At 37.3% G+C, this 15,694-nt stretch overlaps 1 protein-coding gene across 1 annotated transcript in view; it reads right to left on the bottom strand.

Moving 5' to 3' along the window:
• TNNI3K (TNNI3 interacting kinase) overlaps positions 1 to 15,694 on the bottom strand; it is a 312,769-nt gene that overhangs the window by 43,447 nt on the left and 253,628 nt on the right. The window contains exons 24-25 of the mRNA XM_067726575.1: positions 15,122 to 15,181; positions 11,783 to 11,952 (exon numbers count right to left, since the gene is read on the bottom strand). Of these exons, the coding sequence (XP_067582676.1) occupies positions 11,783 to 11,952; positions 15,122 to 15,181 (230 nt within the window). The remainder of the gene's footprint in view (positions 1 to 11,782; positions 11,953 to 15,121; positions 15,182 to 15,694) is intronic.

Below are 15,694 nucleotides of genomic sequence, written 5' to 3'. Positions count from 1 at the left end.
TTTGGGTTATGAGGGAGCCCATTTTAGGTTGCTAACAAGCACTGCTGAAGGATAGAAAAGAACCCAAGATTACAGCATCAGCCACCGTAAGAGCTGCATCTTTCCCTCTCTCGAGTGCATATGTAGTAACCTACATATGTCACTTGCTCACTCTTTTCATGCAAATCTTTTTTGCTTGACAATAAATCAGGTCCTTGAAGCTTATAAAAAAGGTGTCAATTTTACACATGTAGGGCTCTTCTCATATCTTCACTTTTATTAATTTCCTATTTTTCATCACTTCCTCTTTTGAACAGAATATTTTGTTTGATGTTCTTTCTTTTACATTTTTCATGGAGAAAGGCTGTTTCAAACTAAGGGTGGTTTTAAAGTCAAGGAACTGAAGGAAAGAATTGACATTTTTCACCTGCTCCTAACTTTAAGGCTGAATGCCTCTGTTCAGTGAAATCTCTAAGCCTGTCTCCTCAGTACAGCAGTCAGAGGGCCGAAGGCCTCACCCGTGCTTTGTCAACTGATTGCTAGGTGGCGCTAGAGAGCAAGGCAACTAGAAAAGAGCTACTAACACATCTGCTGTAGGTCCACATTAGCTGGAAGGAAGTTCTTACATTGAGCCCTATTGCATTTCAGAACAGACTATTTCCAATTTTGATGACTTGTAGGATATCAGCAACATGAGATGCAGAGAGCACCAGCAATCAATTTACAGTCTTCTGTTTTCCTTTTACTTTTTGTGTGTATGTGTGCCTCTGGGAATTGTTTTCTTATTTCACTACAGTGCTTTCTGGGTATGGTACCTAGGGCTGTGGTGAAGAGGTTTTGTATAAATATAAATAGATGGATATGCTTATTTTTTGACCTTTATGGAAATAGTTTTAACTTCCTCCATTTTCTTTAATTTTCCCTCCTTAGTAGATGACATTCAAGCACATTATGAAGAGGTATAAGAAGTGCTTTCACACCCTCACACAACATGTGTAGCTATGTATTATCTCTCTCAACCTCATACCCCATGACATTAAGAAATTCTCTGCTTTTGTTAATTAGAAAAAATTTATGGACAGATTTGAGCTTAAAAAGAAAGAGATAAAAGGCAAATGACAGGCATCACGCCACTTGCTTAGATTCCAGCTGCTCTCCTTTGGCTTTTATATTTTTCCAGCACAGACCCTTAATGAGCTTGATTACTGACCTTCAGAAAGTGAGTGTCACAAAAATTATACATCCCAGAGGTGATAACTGTCCTGAGAAAAAAAGCCTTCTCCCTTGATTAGGCAAGCAATGTCTTACTCTCCTCACTATACAAACAATGTGAACAAGGCCCATAGAACTTAATGAGTTAGACCACTCTCTACAAGCTCAAAATACATTGCTGAATTGAGGATTAGGTATTAATGTGATGCTCTGATACACACTGAGTTCTTTTGTAAACACTAGATGTGATATTTTAAATCAACAATGTTTAACAAGTAAAAAAGAGTTCAGAAAGCCAAAGATGCTTTTTATTATTTTCTTAAATTTATAGATCTTAAAATTATTTCTATGTAGAATCAGCTAAAATATTCTGGGCCTTCATTGTGTTTATGAGTTAAAGGGCAGTGTTTGTCTTCATTTCCAGGACTGAAAAACTCATGAAACCTTCATCACTGGATAGGTTTTATTTTGTTGAACAAAAATATCAGCTAAAAGTTTCTTTTTTTGTTTTTAATACAGTGAATTCAATTGACTACTATAGTAGAGAGTACATTTAATGAGAAAAAGATGTCTGGTTTTACAATGTACTTAATTCAATAAAGAAATCATACTAAAGTAATGTTCAAAACTGGTCCCCAAATATTTAGAAGGAAGGAGTTTATGTTTTTATATGTCCTGATTAGTTTTTGCTGCTTCTAGAAATGTGGCCAGGGAATCAGGCTGGTTTCCAGAGACATGATTAAAGAAGAGAGAGAGGACAGGGTTAGGCCACAGTCTGCTCGTGAATGAGGCAGCAGATATGGAATTTGTTTTGTTCAGGTTAGGTGTGTATCAGTGCAGGCAGCTGATTATAAAGATCTGTTATGAGCAGGCATAAGCTGAGGTAAAGTGGCTAGTATCAGAAGTAGTCAGAGTGAGAAGGGAAATTTTTCCTTCAATCAAAGGCTGTACTGGCCATAGACTGAGAATGAGCTACGTTCCATTGAAGCTGGAAGAGTTTTCGAGGCAGGTAGTTCAGTACTCTGGATAGCTCCCTGCTGATTATCCTCAAAGCCCAAACCAGAGGTTAGAAGTTTCTTCTTAAAGACAGTTCAAACACGTTGGCCAAGCATAGTCTCCAGAGGCAGCATGGTGTAATGGAAACACCACCAGATAGGCCCAGATTCAACTACTAATTACCATTTTTCCACTATACAGTTTCATTAAAATTACTTAAATCGTTGGAGTCTCAGTTGTAAAACAAACTGAAAAATGGAAACCAGGAGGCCTACTTCATAAGTGAGGATTAAATGGAATCATGTTGTGAGGCCTATCATGATCATTCATTCATTCCACAAGTATGTATTTAGCAACTATTAGACCCTATTCTAAGTACTGGAGACACAGAATCAAAAAGGAGAGATATTCATGCTCTCATGATGTTTACAATTTAGTGTAGATACCAATAAAAAAGTAAGTGATTGGCTAAAACTATACTTCCAGGCAGATGTAAGTGCCATGAAGAAGCTATTCTACTGACTCTTGTGGGCCTAAAGCTTGAATTTTATTGGACTACATGGGAGAAATAGCATGGGCCCACGCCAGGTGGGAGGTCAGTTAATAAACACCTGTATAAAGCTAAAATCTTTGAAGGACAACACCAAGATTGAGTGAGCCAGGAATAATAATATCCATTCTACATAGGAAGATACAGAGGATAATTGCTCTATGTTATCCTTGGCTCCAGATAAACTGAGAAAAATGAAAAAATGAAATATTTTCCCTGAGAGGTCCAATGCACAAGCCCATTCACATGCAAGTTTTAAGACAAAAATATCACTACATGTGTTTTATGGAAAACTCCAAGTTGAAGTTTTTAAGTGGTTTGGTGGGTTAGTGTCCCCAGATAGTCAGAAAGAGCAAAAGCAAATCATCTGTGAAGTAACGTACACCAAATAAAGGTCAAAAAATTGCCAGCGATAAAGTTCCAAGGAATATGAGCTACAATAGAAACAAAAATTTCTAAATACATTTTAAAACAAGGAGCAAGAATTATCAGGAACAATGAACTACATAATTATATCCAAAAACTTCAGATAGAGAAATAGCAGATATTCAGATATATTAATAGAATCTAAAATAAATGTGTATGAAAAGAAGAAATAATTTAGAAGTGTGTAGAAGAAACAGATTTTCAAAAGAGTCTAGTCAAATTGCAAAAGCTATACAATTTCTAGAATTGGAATAGATATTAGAAATGAATTGAATTAGAAATGCAATGAAGAGAACAGCGTATTAGATCCAGCTACCAAGTGTACTGGATAGATTTGAAGAAATTACCAGAAAGCAGCATAGAGAAAGTAAAGGGTGGAAAATTTAAAAAAAAAAGAGAGATTGAGAAATGTGGAAAATAGAGTGAGAAGATCTAAAATACATCTAATTAGAAGTCCATAAAGAGAGAAGATGGAGTAAAGACATATTAGAAGAGGTAGTGACTGAGAATTTTCCAGAATTTATGAACGATATCAATCTTCAGATTCTGGACATCTAATAAATTCAAAGCAAGATAAATAAAAATAAATCCATACCTGTATACAACATAGTTAAACTGTACAATACCAAAAACAAAGAGAAATTCTAACAGCAATTAGAAAGGGCAGATTAAAAATAAAATAAATGACAATTAGATTCACAGATAATATTTTAACAGCAGCAACAACAACAAAGATGTGGAAAAGCACCTTAAAGTTTCAGGGGAAAATAATTAAACACCTTAAATCCCATATCCACTAAAATATACCTCAAGAAAGAGGGAAAATAAAGGTGTTTTCAGAATGGAAAACTCCTTTTCCGTTCAATAGTAAGATAAGAGAATCTCAGGTGAGAGTTACCTAAGGGGACAAATGTGTTCATGAACTAAAGCTCTTGTGAAGGAAGGCTGTTCTTTTTGGCCTTTTACCTGGGTAGCCTCTTCTGACATCAAACATCCCAGCAGCTTTTAAAATCCCTCTGTTTTTATGTAGCTTCATGAGAGATCCCATAGCTTTTCCAAACTTGGTTACATATCTCCCATTACGGGGCCATAAAATAGAGAACAGAGGGCTTCCCTGGTGGCGCAGTGGTTAAGAATCCACCTGTCAATGCAGGGGACATGGGTTCAAGCCCTGGTCTGGGAAGATCCCACATGCCGCAGAGCAACTAAGCCTGTGCACCATAACTACTGAGCTTGCGTTATTTAAGTCTAAATAAACCATAGCTGTGTAAAACATTAAAATAATATCTAAGTTGTGGAATTAGAAAAATCATAATAAAATAAAATAATGGATAGAATTATATAATTTGGGAGGGAATGAATGAAACTAAAATGCTCTAAAATATCTCTTTTATTTGGGAGTAGGACAAGTATATTAATATAAAATTTATTAAGTTTAATATGTTAAAGTTTCTAGGGTACCCACTAAGGAACAGAAAACCAGAGTGCCTATTCAAATAATCCAAAGGAAAACAGGCAAAGGACAGAGTGAGAAAAAAACCCAGAGAGAATAAAATAATATGGTAGCAATGAATTCAAATTATTTCAGCAATCACAATGAATGTAACAATCAACATGACAAAAGGTATAAGAACCTTGCAGAGAAGATTATAAAACCTAACTAAAAGATGTTAAAGAACATCTAAATAAATACAAAAAGTACTATGTTTATGGAAAGGGAGACTCAATGTCATAAAGATGTCATATCTTCCCATATTCATCTACAGGTTTAAAATACCTAAAATCAAAATCTTACGTTTTTGTGAAAAAATGCAAGCTGATTATAAAATTTATATGGAAGAAAAAAAGTCAAGAATAATCAAGAATAGTCAAGATGGGCTGTGCCCTACCAGAAATCAAGAGTTTAATAATGTTATTGTAATTAAAATTGTATACAACTGACACAGGGATAAACAAATGTCCCAATGGAACAGAATAGAAAAACTGAAAACAGACCTATCTAAAGGTAGATCCTTGATATGTGAAAGAACTTCTTTTATAGATCACTGAGAAAGGGATGACTATTCTTTTTAAAAAGGAGGAAAAGAAAGTTCATGGTCGTTATTTCATGTTTGTTCATCCTGTTCTCTTTATACCTGAACTATATTTCCATCATCTCTCTCTTCAGTGAAACCTTTCTCAACTACCTCAACTCAAAGCAAACTCCCCTTTTAAAACACACTGGGAATGAATGTGTCAGTGCCTTCTTTTTTCACACGTTTCCAGCATCAAAATTCTATTCTTTTTTTTATTACAAAGAAGTAAGCAGATATTTAATGCCCTAATAGTGAGGGGGTGGGATGGAAAGAAGTTTGAATTAACTGGCTGTTCATTATTTTTGGACAAAAAAAATTTGAACTTGACCGGAAAGTAAGGGTCAAAATTCTGAGCGCCACAGTTTTACTCAAATTTCAGAAATACAAAGCATGGTATTCTTAGGCCAACTAATGATTCCTCTAATTTATTATAGATAAAAATATTTAATATTCACCACTTACAGTTCAGTTATAAATGAGATATTGTAGGCACCAGAAAAAAAAAACACAAAAGAAAATTTCTTCCCTTAAAGTATTTATGAACTAATGGGGAATTAAAAATAAATGATCATAATAAAAGACAAAATAACACAAATGTATAAAGTGGCACAAACTACCGTGGCCTTTGGTAAGGCATAACTGAGGAGGAGTTAGTCCCAGAAAAGGCTCTTTCATGACATAGTGATCAAGCTGACTAGATATTACTGAAGGCTGATTAATATTTTGATAAGATTGGGCGGGACTGTTGAGGTTAAAAAATAGGATATAGGAATAGGTTGACAGTAAATTAAACATGGGGTGTGTATGGGAAATAGTAGAACTTCTAGTTTGTCTATAGTGTGTGTCACCAGGGATGCTATTGCTATTCTGTGCAGGATAATTCTTTATTTTGTGGGATTGTCCAAAACATTGTAGGAAATTCAACACTCTGCCCCCCCCACTAAATATCACTGGCACCTCCCTTGTCACTGGGAAATACCAAAAATACCAAAATATCAAAAAAATATGTCTTACAGTTCCCAAAACCCTAGAGAATTTTTTGAGAAGAGAAGTGATGGGATCAATGTCTAGAACCACTGGAACATCTGATGTTCACTGTGGGGTAAAACTGGAAATGTGTTTCACTGGTCATTTTGGATTCTGGATGACATAACGTCACTTAATTTTAGAGGCAATGTGGAATTATTGGTAGTTTTAAAGTAGGGTAGTGATATAATTGGAGGTCTACAGAAGGAGGATTACACTGGCAGTAGAGGGTTAAGTGGATTATGGCATGGGGAAGCTGGGACTCGAGGGAGAGAATTTAAAGACATGACAAAGAAAGCAGAGCAGCCAAGTTTGGACATATGGACTGGGGGCTAACTGTATGTGTGTGTGTGTGACACAGAGAGCGAGAGAGAGACAGAGAGTTGGATCCATGGGTTGAAACTGCTGATTGTGGTGAGCTGGCAAGAGAAATAAATTGGGAATGAAGAAGGGATTGGAAGAAAAGTGAATATTTAAGAGGCCTGAGGGAAGTTTCAGTACGAAGAAGCATGGAGGAGAGGCAGTAGACTAAAAAGGGGAGTATTTGCCCTTCGGTGGTGAAGAGACACCACACTACGGCTGAAACTGGATAAACCATCCTGCTCCACAGAAGCGAGTGGACACAAGCCCCTCACCGCTCCTTTTTTCATTCCTCCTAGGAGCATTGGTTTCATGGTGCTATCATCTTACACAGTTGCTGCATTCTGGAAAAACTATGTGTAAGTTAAAATTTGATAACATATTCAACTTTTATAAGTTGAATTGCATTCTAAGTGCACTAGGCAAGCTTTCTATTTAAAGGAACCCTTTCATGGACCCTTTTGTAATGTGAAAAATTAATTCCAAATCAATCTGTTTCACAGTTCCAATCTCTGGATCTCTGCTCTCTTCTCCTGGACAGCTAACTAGGTCATAGCGTTCTATTCTCAGAGCCCAGCCCCACATAAACACTAATTGGTTTTCACATCTGAAAGGTTGTGTATCACTTTGTCATTTCTAAATTTACATGATGTAATCCATGTACAAGATGGGAGATTTCATACCCTGTGGGAGGAGCAAGTGCCACATGCTTAGTTTTCCAAATATATCTAAAGACACAAAGTATTTTAAAAGAGGCAGAACTTCAGGAGTGCCTTCCCCAAACTCAGATTTCATCAGTTTGGGGTTGCAGCAGGAATTAACAAATGTCTATTACCTTTGGAGAAGATATCTGACACAGTTTCCCACCTTGATATTTATTTTATAAAGGAAAATAATAATTAAAAACAAATGTGGAAATAGAAACCAAAACCCCCGCCAAATCAAGAATTACAAAATTACAGGCTGTAACTTTCATAACCCCAAAATTGAAAAAATAAATGCACTATTTTTAAGACATTGTTGAGGGCTCCAAGACCCAAAATTGGGAACATTTTGGGTGAGGACTACAGGCCATATCTTGTTGCTATTTAGGAAAAAATAATGTTGGGCTAAAAATTACACCGTGTGTGATTGTAATGAGTTAGTTAGAAAGCCTCTTAGATCAGAGGTTGCTAGCACCTTGCAAGGACTTTTGGGAGAGACCACACAGGTAATCAGCCTTCAGAATGGTCGCCTTTTGTCACAGCTGCTGTTTCACCTTGGCACTCACGGTCCTCTTTTGTTTACCCCATCAGTTGCATCAGATTGACTGGAAGGTTAGATTGTAGTATTCTCTTTGAGCATGCTTCTCATGCTTGGATGTATATTGGGCTCACCTGGAAAACTTTAAAAGCTCCTGAAGTCTGGATGCCATCCCCATGGATTTTGGTTTAATTGGTCCCGGACACTGGTACTTGTAAAAGTTCCCCAGGTGATTCTTAATGTGCAGCCAAAGAGCCGGCTGAATTCCAGGTTGTTAAACTCACAACCCTGCTGGATCCTTGGATTCTTTGACTTGAAGAACCTATTGATCTCTGGTCTTATTTGCTCTTTCCTATACACATGCTGAAAAGGCAGGCTTGGGAGGAGTAATTGAATTCTTTCCCTGACCAACTTCCAGAAGACATTGGAAGAAGTCCAGCAAATACAAGTATTGGCAAAATATGTCAAACTTCTGAAAAGTGACACCTCCTGTGCCAGAGAAATTCAGAAAGCATAGGAGAGTCCTGCGTGAGGACTCCAATTCTGCTTCAATAAACTTAATAAAGTTACTTACCCTTTCTGAGCCTCAGTTTCCTTATCTATAAAAATTGGAATACCTAACTTCTAAGGTTTACTTAAATGAGTATTCAAAGTGTCTAAAATAGTGCCTGGCATGCAGTAGAAATGCAATAGTGATAGCTATTTAAAAGGAAAGAATAGAGAAAATAATTAAAGCTTATTGACTGATTATGCTCCAAAACAATAATAATTACAAATTATTGAGCCAATTTATCCAATTTTTTTATCCTCAGAACAAATATTTGTTACATATTGACTTCATTCCAATTACACTGCTAGCTACTAGGGTTACAGATATGAATAAAACAGACATGGTGCATCTTACAACTTAGCTAAATGCTTTACTTATTTCTGGAGTTGATTTCAAGCAGTCCAAAGATTGACCTTACTAGAGGAGTGATACAACTACAAACTGACCTTCAATGCACCCTCACAACAAATACTCAGGGTGTGCTAGGCTGTTAAGAGAAATTTGTACCAAGTAGACAGACAAGTACTTATCAGGGTTCCATAACTGTCCCGAAGGGCCAGGGAGGTATAAAAAACCATGTGAGAATATCAAAGGGAGCATCTCAAAACACCTGATGATTTTTTCCCACCCTGTTTGGTCAGTTTTAGGAGTAGTGGTGTACCTTCTTCCGGGTTCTTGAAGGCCAGAGCAGCTGTGTTCCCTCCACCCCCAGCTCATCCAGTTGGGTGTGCTGCTGTGCCTCCCATCTGGGTAGCTGTCTATGTATTATAAGTTGTGTGACTTACCTACATTATGGGAACTTGCACTCTTTGCTTGGGTCTGTTGGCATTTTTCACTCAGTCACTCTTGTGACAATACTGCCTCTCCCAGTAACAATCCTAAGAGCTAGTATTACTATCTGTATATTACATATAAGATGTAGGTAACTTGCCCAAGGTCACTGAGCTCTTAAGTGGTAAAGCCAAGACTGAACCTCAGATCTGACTCCACAGCTCATCCTCTTAATCTCTGCCTCAAGTGGACAAAGCTTGGGTGACTATGCTTTGGAAATACCAAAATCTGTCTCTTCAGATAATTAATTTTAAAACCACAAGTAAAGAAGAAGAAGAGCAGATGGAATTGAAGATGATGTTGTGACTGAACCTAATCTAATCTTGGCCTATGAGCCCCTTATGAAATTATGTGAGAGACTGGAGTCCAATAAAGAATTGTGTTCAGTTTGCCTTGTTATCAATCAAGCCTGCTGATACTTAACTTCATGACATTCCATAGATTAAAGTTCATGATTCAGGTTCTCATCTCTTCATAGCTGCAGCTGCAACTCTTTTGTCAGACCAGGAATATAATAACTATGGCTAAAAAGGCAACAGTAGCAATTTGTAGATGGTATAGGATCCTTGCTAAATCCAGATAATCTTTCCTCACCTTCAGGATAAAAATGTTGACTCTGATGACAGAATGTGTGAATGTGTATATGTGCATGTGTGTGTATAAGTGCGCATGTGTAATGGCTCATGTACAAATGCTCTGGAGCACATGTGGAAGGACAGAGATTTTAAGCCAGTCTTTTCTGACTTTCCAGGAGTTGCAGTATGCACTTTGTAGGGTATCCATGGAGCTCACAGTGCCTGCCTTTATTGTTCTCCATCCAGATCAGGCCATTGGCGACCAGGGTTACATACATGAAATATGACCCCACCTTCACTCCAACCACATTTGTTTAGACCAGAGGTGGCCATATAATCCAAAGGGACCAATCATATTTTCTCGCATGGCAGACTGTACTTATTCCTACTTCGTTATGCTTTTTGTATTTATGTCCTTTGCCATATGACTCTGTAGGACCTCCCACTAGAGGCTGAGTATATTTTCTTTCCCTATCGATGTTGGACTCAGCTATGCGACTTGCTCAAGGAATGTTGTAGGTTGCAGGAGACTGTGTATTGGGGATTGGGGCGTGTAAATGGCACAGTTTGCTATGGAAGAAAGCTGAACTCTTTTTTCCTCTTTTTCTGACTTGCCCCTTTGCTTAAACTTTTTTTTGTGGCTTTTGTTTTTCTTTGAGGTAAAGTTCACATCATATAAAATCAATCGTTTTAAAGTGAAAAATTCAGTGGCATTTAGTATACTCACAATGTTTTGTAACCACCACCTCTATCTAATTCCAAAATATTTTCATCCCCCCAAAATAAAATCCCATATCCATTAAGCAGTTACTCCCAATTTCCTCCTCCCCAACCCAGACCCTGGGGCCACCAATCTACTTTTTTGTTTTTATGGGTTTACCTATTGCTATTGACGGAATTGTGTCCCCCCTCCCTCCAAATTCATATGTTGGGGCCCTAACCCCGTATGTGACTGTATTGGAAATAGGGCCTTTAAGGTTGTGATTAAGGTTAAATGAGATCAGAAGAATGAAGCCCTTGATCGGACAGAATTCGTGCCCTTATCAAAAGATAAAAGGACTCCAGAGCTCTCTCTGCCATGTGAGGGTACAGTGAGAAGGTGGCCATCTGTAAACCAGGAAAATTTGAAAGTCCCACTAGAACCCAGCCATGCTGGCACCTTGATGTCAGATTCCAGCCTCCATGGTGAGAAACTTCTGTTGTTTAAACCATCCAATCTATGGTATTTTGTTATAGCTACCCAAACTGACTAGTACACCTATTCTGGATATTCATATAAATAGGATCATACAATATGTGAATTTTGTCTCTGGCTTCCTTCATTTAGCATGTTTTCAGGGTTCAACCATGCTGTAGCATGCATCAGTACGTCATTCCTCTTACGGCTGAATAATATTCTATTGTATGGATACCACATTTTTTATCTATTCATCTGTTGATGGATTTTTTTTTCCCACCTTTTGGCTATTGTGAATAGTGCTGCTATAAACATTTGAGTACAGGTATTTGTTGAGTATCTATTTTCAATTCTTTTGGAAATATACCTAAGGGTGGAATTGCTGGGTCATAAGGTAATTCTCAGAACACTGAACTTTTGGTGCTCAGACCTTCAGAGTTGCTTCTTGATTCCCACACAAGAAATTCTTCCTTAAATTCCATAAGAAACTCCCAGAATACTTTCAATAAATTCCTTTTGTTGCTGTAGCTAGACAGTTCTTGCTGTAGTTAGACAATTCTTGCTTAAGCAAGAGTTAACCTGAAGCTTAGAGAACCTAGACTAACAGTCAACAAAATTTCTAATTTTTGGTCAAAATATTAGAGGAAAAATAGGTTCAAAACTCCCCTTTCAAAGTTTGCCACAGGGGTGGTAAGTTCCCTGTTGATACTAAGCAAATCAGGTGATTATCTTGATGAAATTCTGGAATCTGACTTGACTGTGTAACTGTCAACTACCACTTACCTTTGGGACCAGGCAGCATAGGACCTTGCATTTAGAGCATATTCCAATTCAAAACGACTCCGTAAAGCTGCCACGTGGCTCCGGCCAGGCCCTCCGCGGCTCAGCAGACAATCAGAAGAAGAGGAAGGTGAGAGAGACCCACTGCTATTACTTGATGCAGGCGACATCAGCTGAGTGAAGGAGGGGCAATTTCAATCAATTAATAAATCCAACAGGCTTAACATCATAGTATAGAATGTAGATTTATTTTAACTTTCCATTCGAGGATTTCTCATATTTTAATTTCTATTCATCTCAGCTTGCTTTTCCTTTCAGCCTCTGATGGCAACACCTGGCTAGCTTTTTTTGACCCAGTTCTGTGATAAGAGCTGGCCCATAAAACTTATGCTTGTCTTTAACAAAACACAGTAGGCTCAAATCAGATTCATAAAATAGAACATTATTATTTAATGGTTAAAAGATTCTCTACATTTTTCACTATGGTGATGAGGTTCATGGCAGAGTTCCTTTAAATTGGAGCTTACAATTATTCCCTTTACATAAAATGAATTTACACACTTTCCCAAAAATACATCCATTTTATAAAATGAAGGCTGCTTTAATGTCCAGCAAGCATGAGGACTAAATAGAGTTGTTGTAAGAGAATTTTAAAAAATATTTACAAAGAGTTAAGTATAGTTAGAAAATAGAAGAGTGTGAGGGAAGAAAATGAGAAAGAGAAGAGGAAAAAATAAGAAAGTAGTTTTCTTGAACTTTTGACACCCTTGTTACTTATGCACTCTACATAACACGACTGAGAATATTAGTGCTTTGACATTATAATTTCATAAGACATGTAGAGAGCAGACTTTGGTTTAAAAAAAAATAATATATATAAATTCTAAACTCTTCACAGTAGCCAAGACATTTCTAAGTAAAGCTCCGAGAATCATGTGATGTCAGTATTGAAATGAACCTTCAAACTCTTCAATGATTTAATCTCTTCTATGCATCCTTTTCAAGTCAGCTATGCAATCTGATGGGGAACCTCCAGTGATGGGGAACTCACTGTCTCCAGATCCATTCATTTATGTTAGGACAGCTCCGACCAATGGAAAGTTCTTCCTCACAATTAACCAGTTCTATTATTGTACTTCATTTCCATCTGTTGGCCCACAGAGAACTAGGCCATTCCCTTTCCTATATGACAGTTCTTCAGATGTTTAAAAACAGCTGTTGACTCATCCTAGATTTGTCTTCTCTGGGATAAGCATCCCTGGTTCCTCTAATTGGCTCTCACATACAGGATTTTCAATCCATTCACCACTCTGATCTCTATTCCCTAAAATTTGTGTTCCAGTTTTAATTATCCCTTTAAAAGGACATAACTGGGAACTATCTTGTTTGGCCATCTCAGGAGAGAGAGGAATGATCACATTCTTTATTCAGATGCAAGATAGATACTTCATATTCTAACTCACCAAAAGCTTATTATCCACTAACCTTCATGATGCTCCTAAACCATATCTCCAACATTTGATTCTTTTACTATTGTTTCTTTGACTCTGGTGTATGATGATATATTTATTCCTATTAAATTATTTCTTAGACATGTCCTACTACTTTTCCTGCTTTCAAATATTTGTTGTCTCTCTCAACTTTACTATATCTACAAATGTGATGAGCAGAGCCTTCCTCACCTTGATCTTAACCACTGACTAAAAAGTTGAAGGGTAGAGAGGATAGAGCCTTATGGAGCTACACAAGTTAAGATCCTTAAAGATGATTCTAGTTCATTAATTAGTGCAATGCAGTTCAGCAAATTCTCTTTGCATATAGCCCATAGTTATTCGTCTTTTCCACTAGGGGAGATTGTGCTAAGAGGCTTGGTCAATATAACAAGACTAGCTAGCTTAGCAGATCCTACCATTGTCCCTGTTTCTGGAATTCTCTCTCTGATCTAACTGGATATATCCCAGGCTTGGCACAGCCTTGCTCTGTCAAACACAAAGGTTCAGAGTGAGAAGCTACTTGGAACTCAAGCCTGAAAAACATCTCTCAACAAGCCTCTGGCAGATGCTCTTGTTAGTAGGGGCTGCTGTAGTCCCACCAAATATACTTCTACTTCTCTCCACCTCATTTGTTTCAGGACTGAAGAGAAGGGAAAGGAAGTTTTATGTTTAAAGAGTAAAGCTTCCTCTTTGTAAGTTCCAGTAAAGATTCATGAGACAGAGCCACTCACTTCAGGCAGTAATCGCAGACCTGGAACACTTCTCCAAAAGATTAGGTTCCAGGGAATTCCCTGGTGGTGCAGTGGTTAAGACTCCGTGCTCCCAATGCAGGGGGCCCAGGTTCGATCCCTGGCCAGGGAACTAGATCCCACATGCATGCCACAACCAAGAGTTTGCATGCCACAACTAAAGAGCCCACGAGCTGCAACTAAGGATCCCGCCTGCCAGAAATAAGACCCAGCACAACCAAATAAATAAATATTTAAAAAAAAAAAAAAGATTAGGTTCCAGTCACTCTTTGTTAAGATTTTAAGGAAAGAAAACTTTCCTTGGATGGTTCCACTTTGGGATTTAGTTGTGCAATCTCAGGTTGATGCTGTTTTTCCGCATTTTTGCCCCTCCATACACTCGTTTATACGTGAGCCTGTATGTGTGATGTCCATCCCTCTCTCCTGTAGCACTCAGTTGCATTTGGGAATATGTTATTATTTTTGAATTAACGCTCATGTTTCAGTTCCCTTGCCTATTTTCAAATGCTATCTCCTGAACAGGTGTATAGAAAATTAAGGCAATTATAGAGAAAATTAAAGCAAACAGCTCCTTGATATTAAGGAAAGAAAATTCCATTAGTCTCATTACCAACACACATCACTTTATGTAAAGTATGTGTGGTATAAAAGCAATGCCTCCCAATTAATTTATGTGCTAATTTTAGTAATAATTTTTCTGGTTCTTATTGAACATAAATGGACAATGGCTTAATGTTTTAGCTTACATTTCATTGTTTGTAAGAAATTTTGTATAGAAGGTAATGATTTACATAATTACTTTCTAACACATTTGTTATTTTTAAATTTTTACATATCAATTTTTTAAGCTATGCATACCCATGTCTATTTGCTTGCCTGATTATTTGTTGGAAGGGCCCCAATTCACTCTGAATTTGCCTTTGCCCTACAGATGCAGTCAATTCTCCTCCACCCTAAGAACTTAATTGACAGGGTGAAAATATGAATGGCGTTATGGACACACACTTTCTTTCCACAAGCACCACCTTAACTACATTCCCCAACGTCATTAGATATTCAAGCCTTTGTAATGGACATATTTCAGAAGCCAAAGTTCTTACCTCAGTGTTGCAGAGACACTCTTCTAACTTGGTAACAACTTCAGAAAATTCAGGTCTTCCCTGTAAATAAAGAAAAGACTTCTTTTCCCCAAAGAATAAAAGGGATGCATCTGTCTTTGGATTTTAAAATTGGATATTTGAATGTGCAAAGAATGAGATTAACAATAAAATAGATTTTTATTTAAAATACACTTGTATTGAAGTGTTAATTGAATGTTCACTTGCTGTTCATGGAGGGATGTTGAGTCTCCCTCTGATAAGAGTTTTAAGTCAGAATTTGCAACTACATTCAGATAATGAAATAGTGGAAAAGCTTTAATTAGCTTTGTGCGCTTTAACGCGGCAGGTTTGCCTCTTCAAAATCAAAGAATAAAAGTGAATACTAAAAACTATTAACTATCTCAGTGCCCTATAATACACTGTTCAATGTGTCTGTAGGGAAAGAACTGCTACAGTTGATTTTATAATTAGCTTTATTTTTGAAAATACCGTCTCAGATTCAAAACTAAGATCAATAGCAACCTCATGACTATGCCCTACTTTAGGGGTTAAGATGAGCTTTTAATCTTCAAA

This window comes from Pseudorca crassidens, chromosome 2 (genome assembly GCF_039906515.1).
Source record: "Pseudorca crassidens isolate mPseCra1 chromosome 2, mPseCra1.hap1, whole genome shotgun sequence".
Taxonomy (NCBI): Eukaryota; Metazoa; Chordata; class Mammalia; order Artiodactyla; family Delphinidae; genus Pseudorca; species Pseudorca crassidens.
This window is presented reverse-complemented; position numbering and strand designations above follow the sequence as displayed.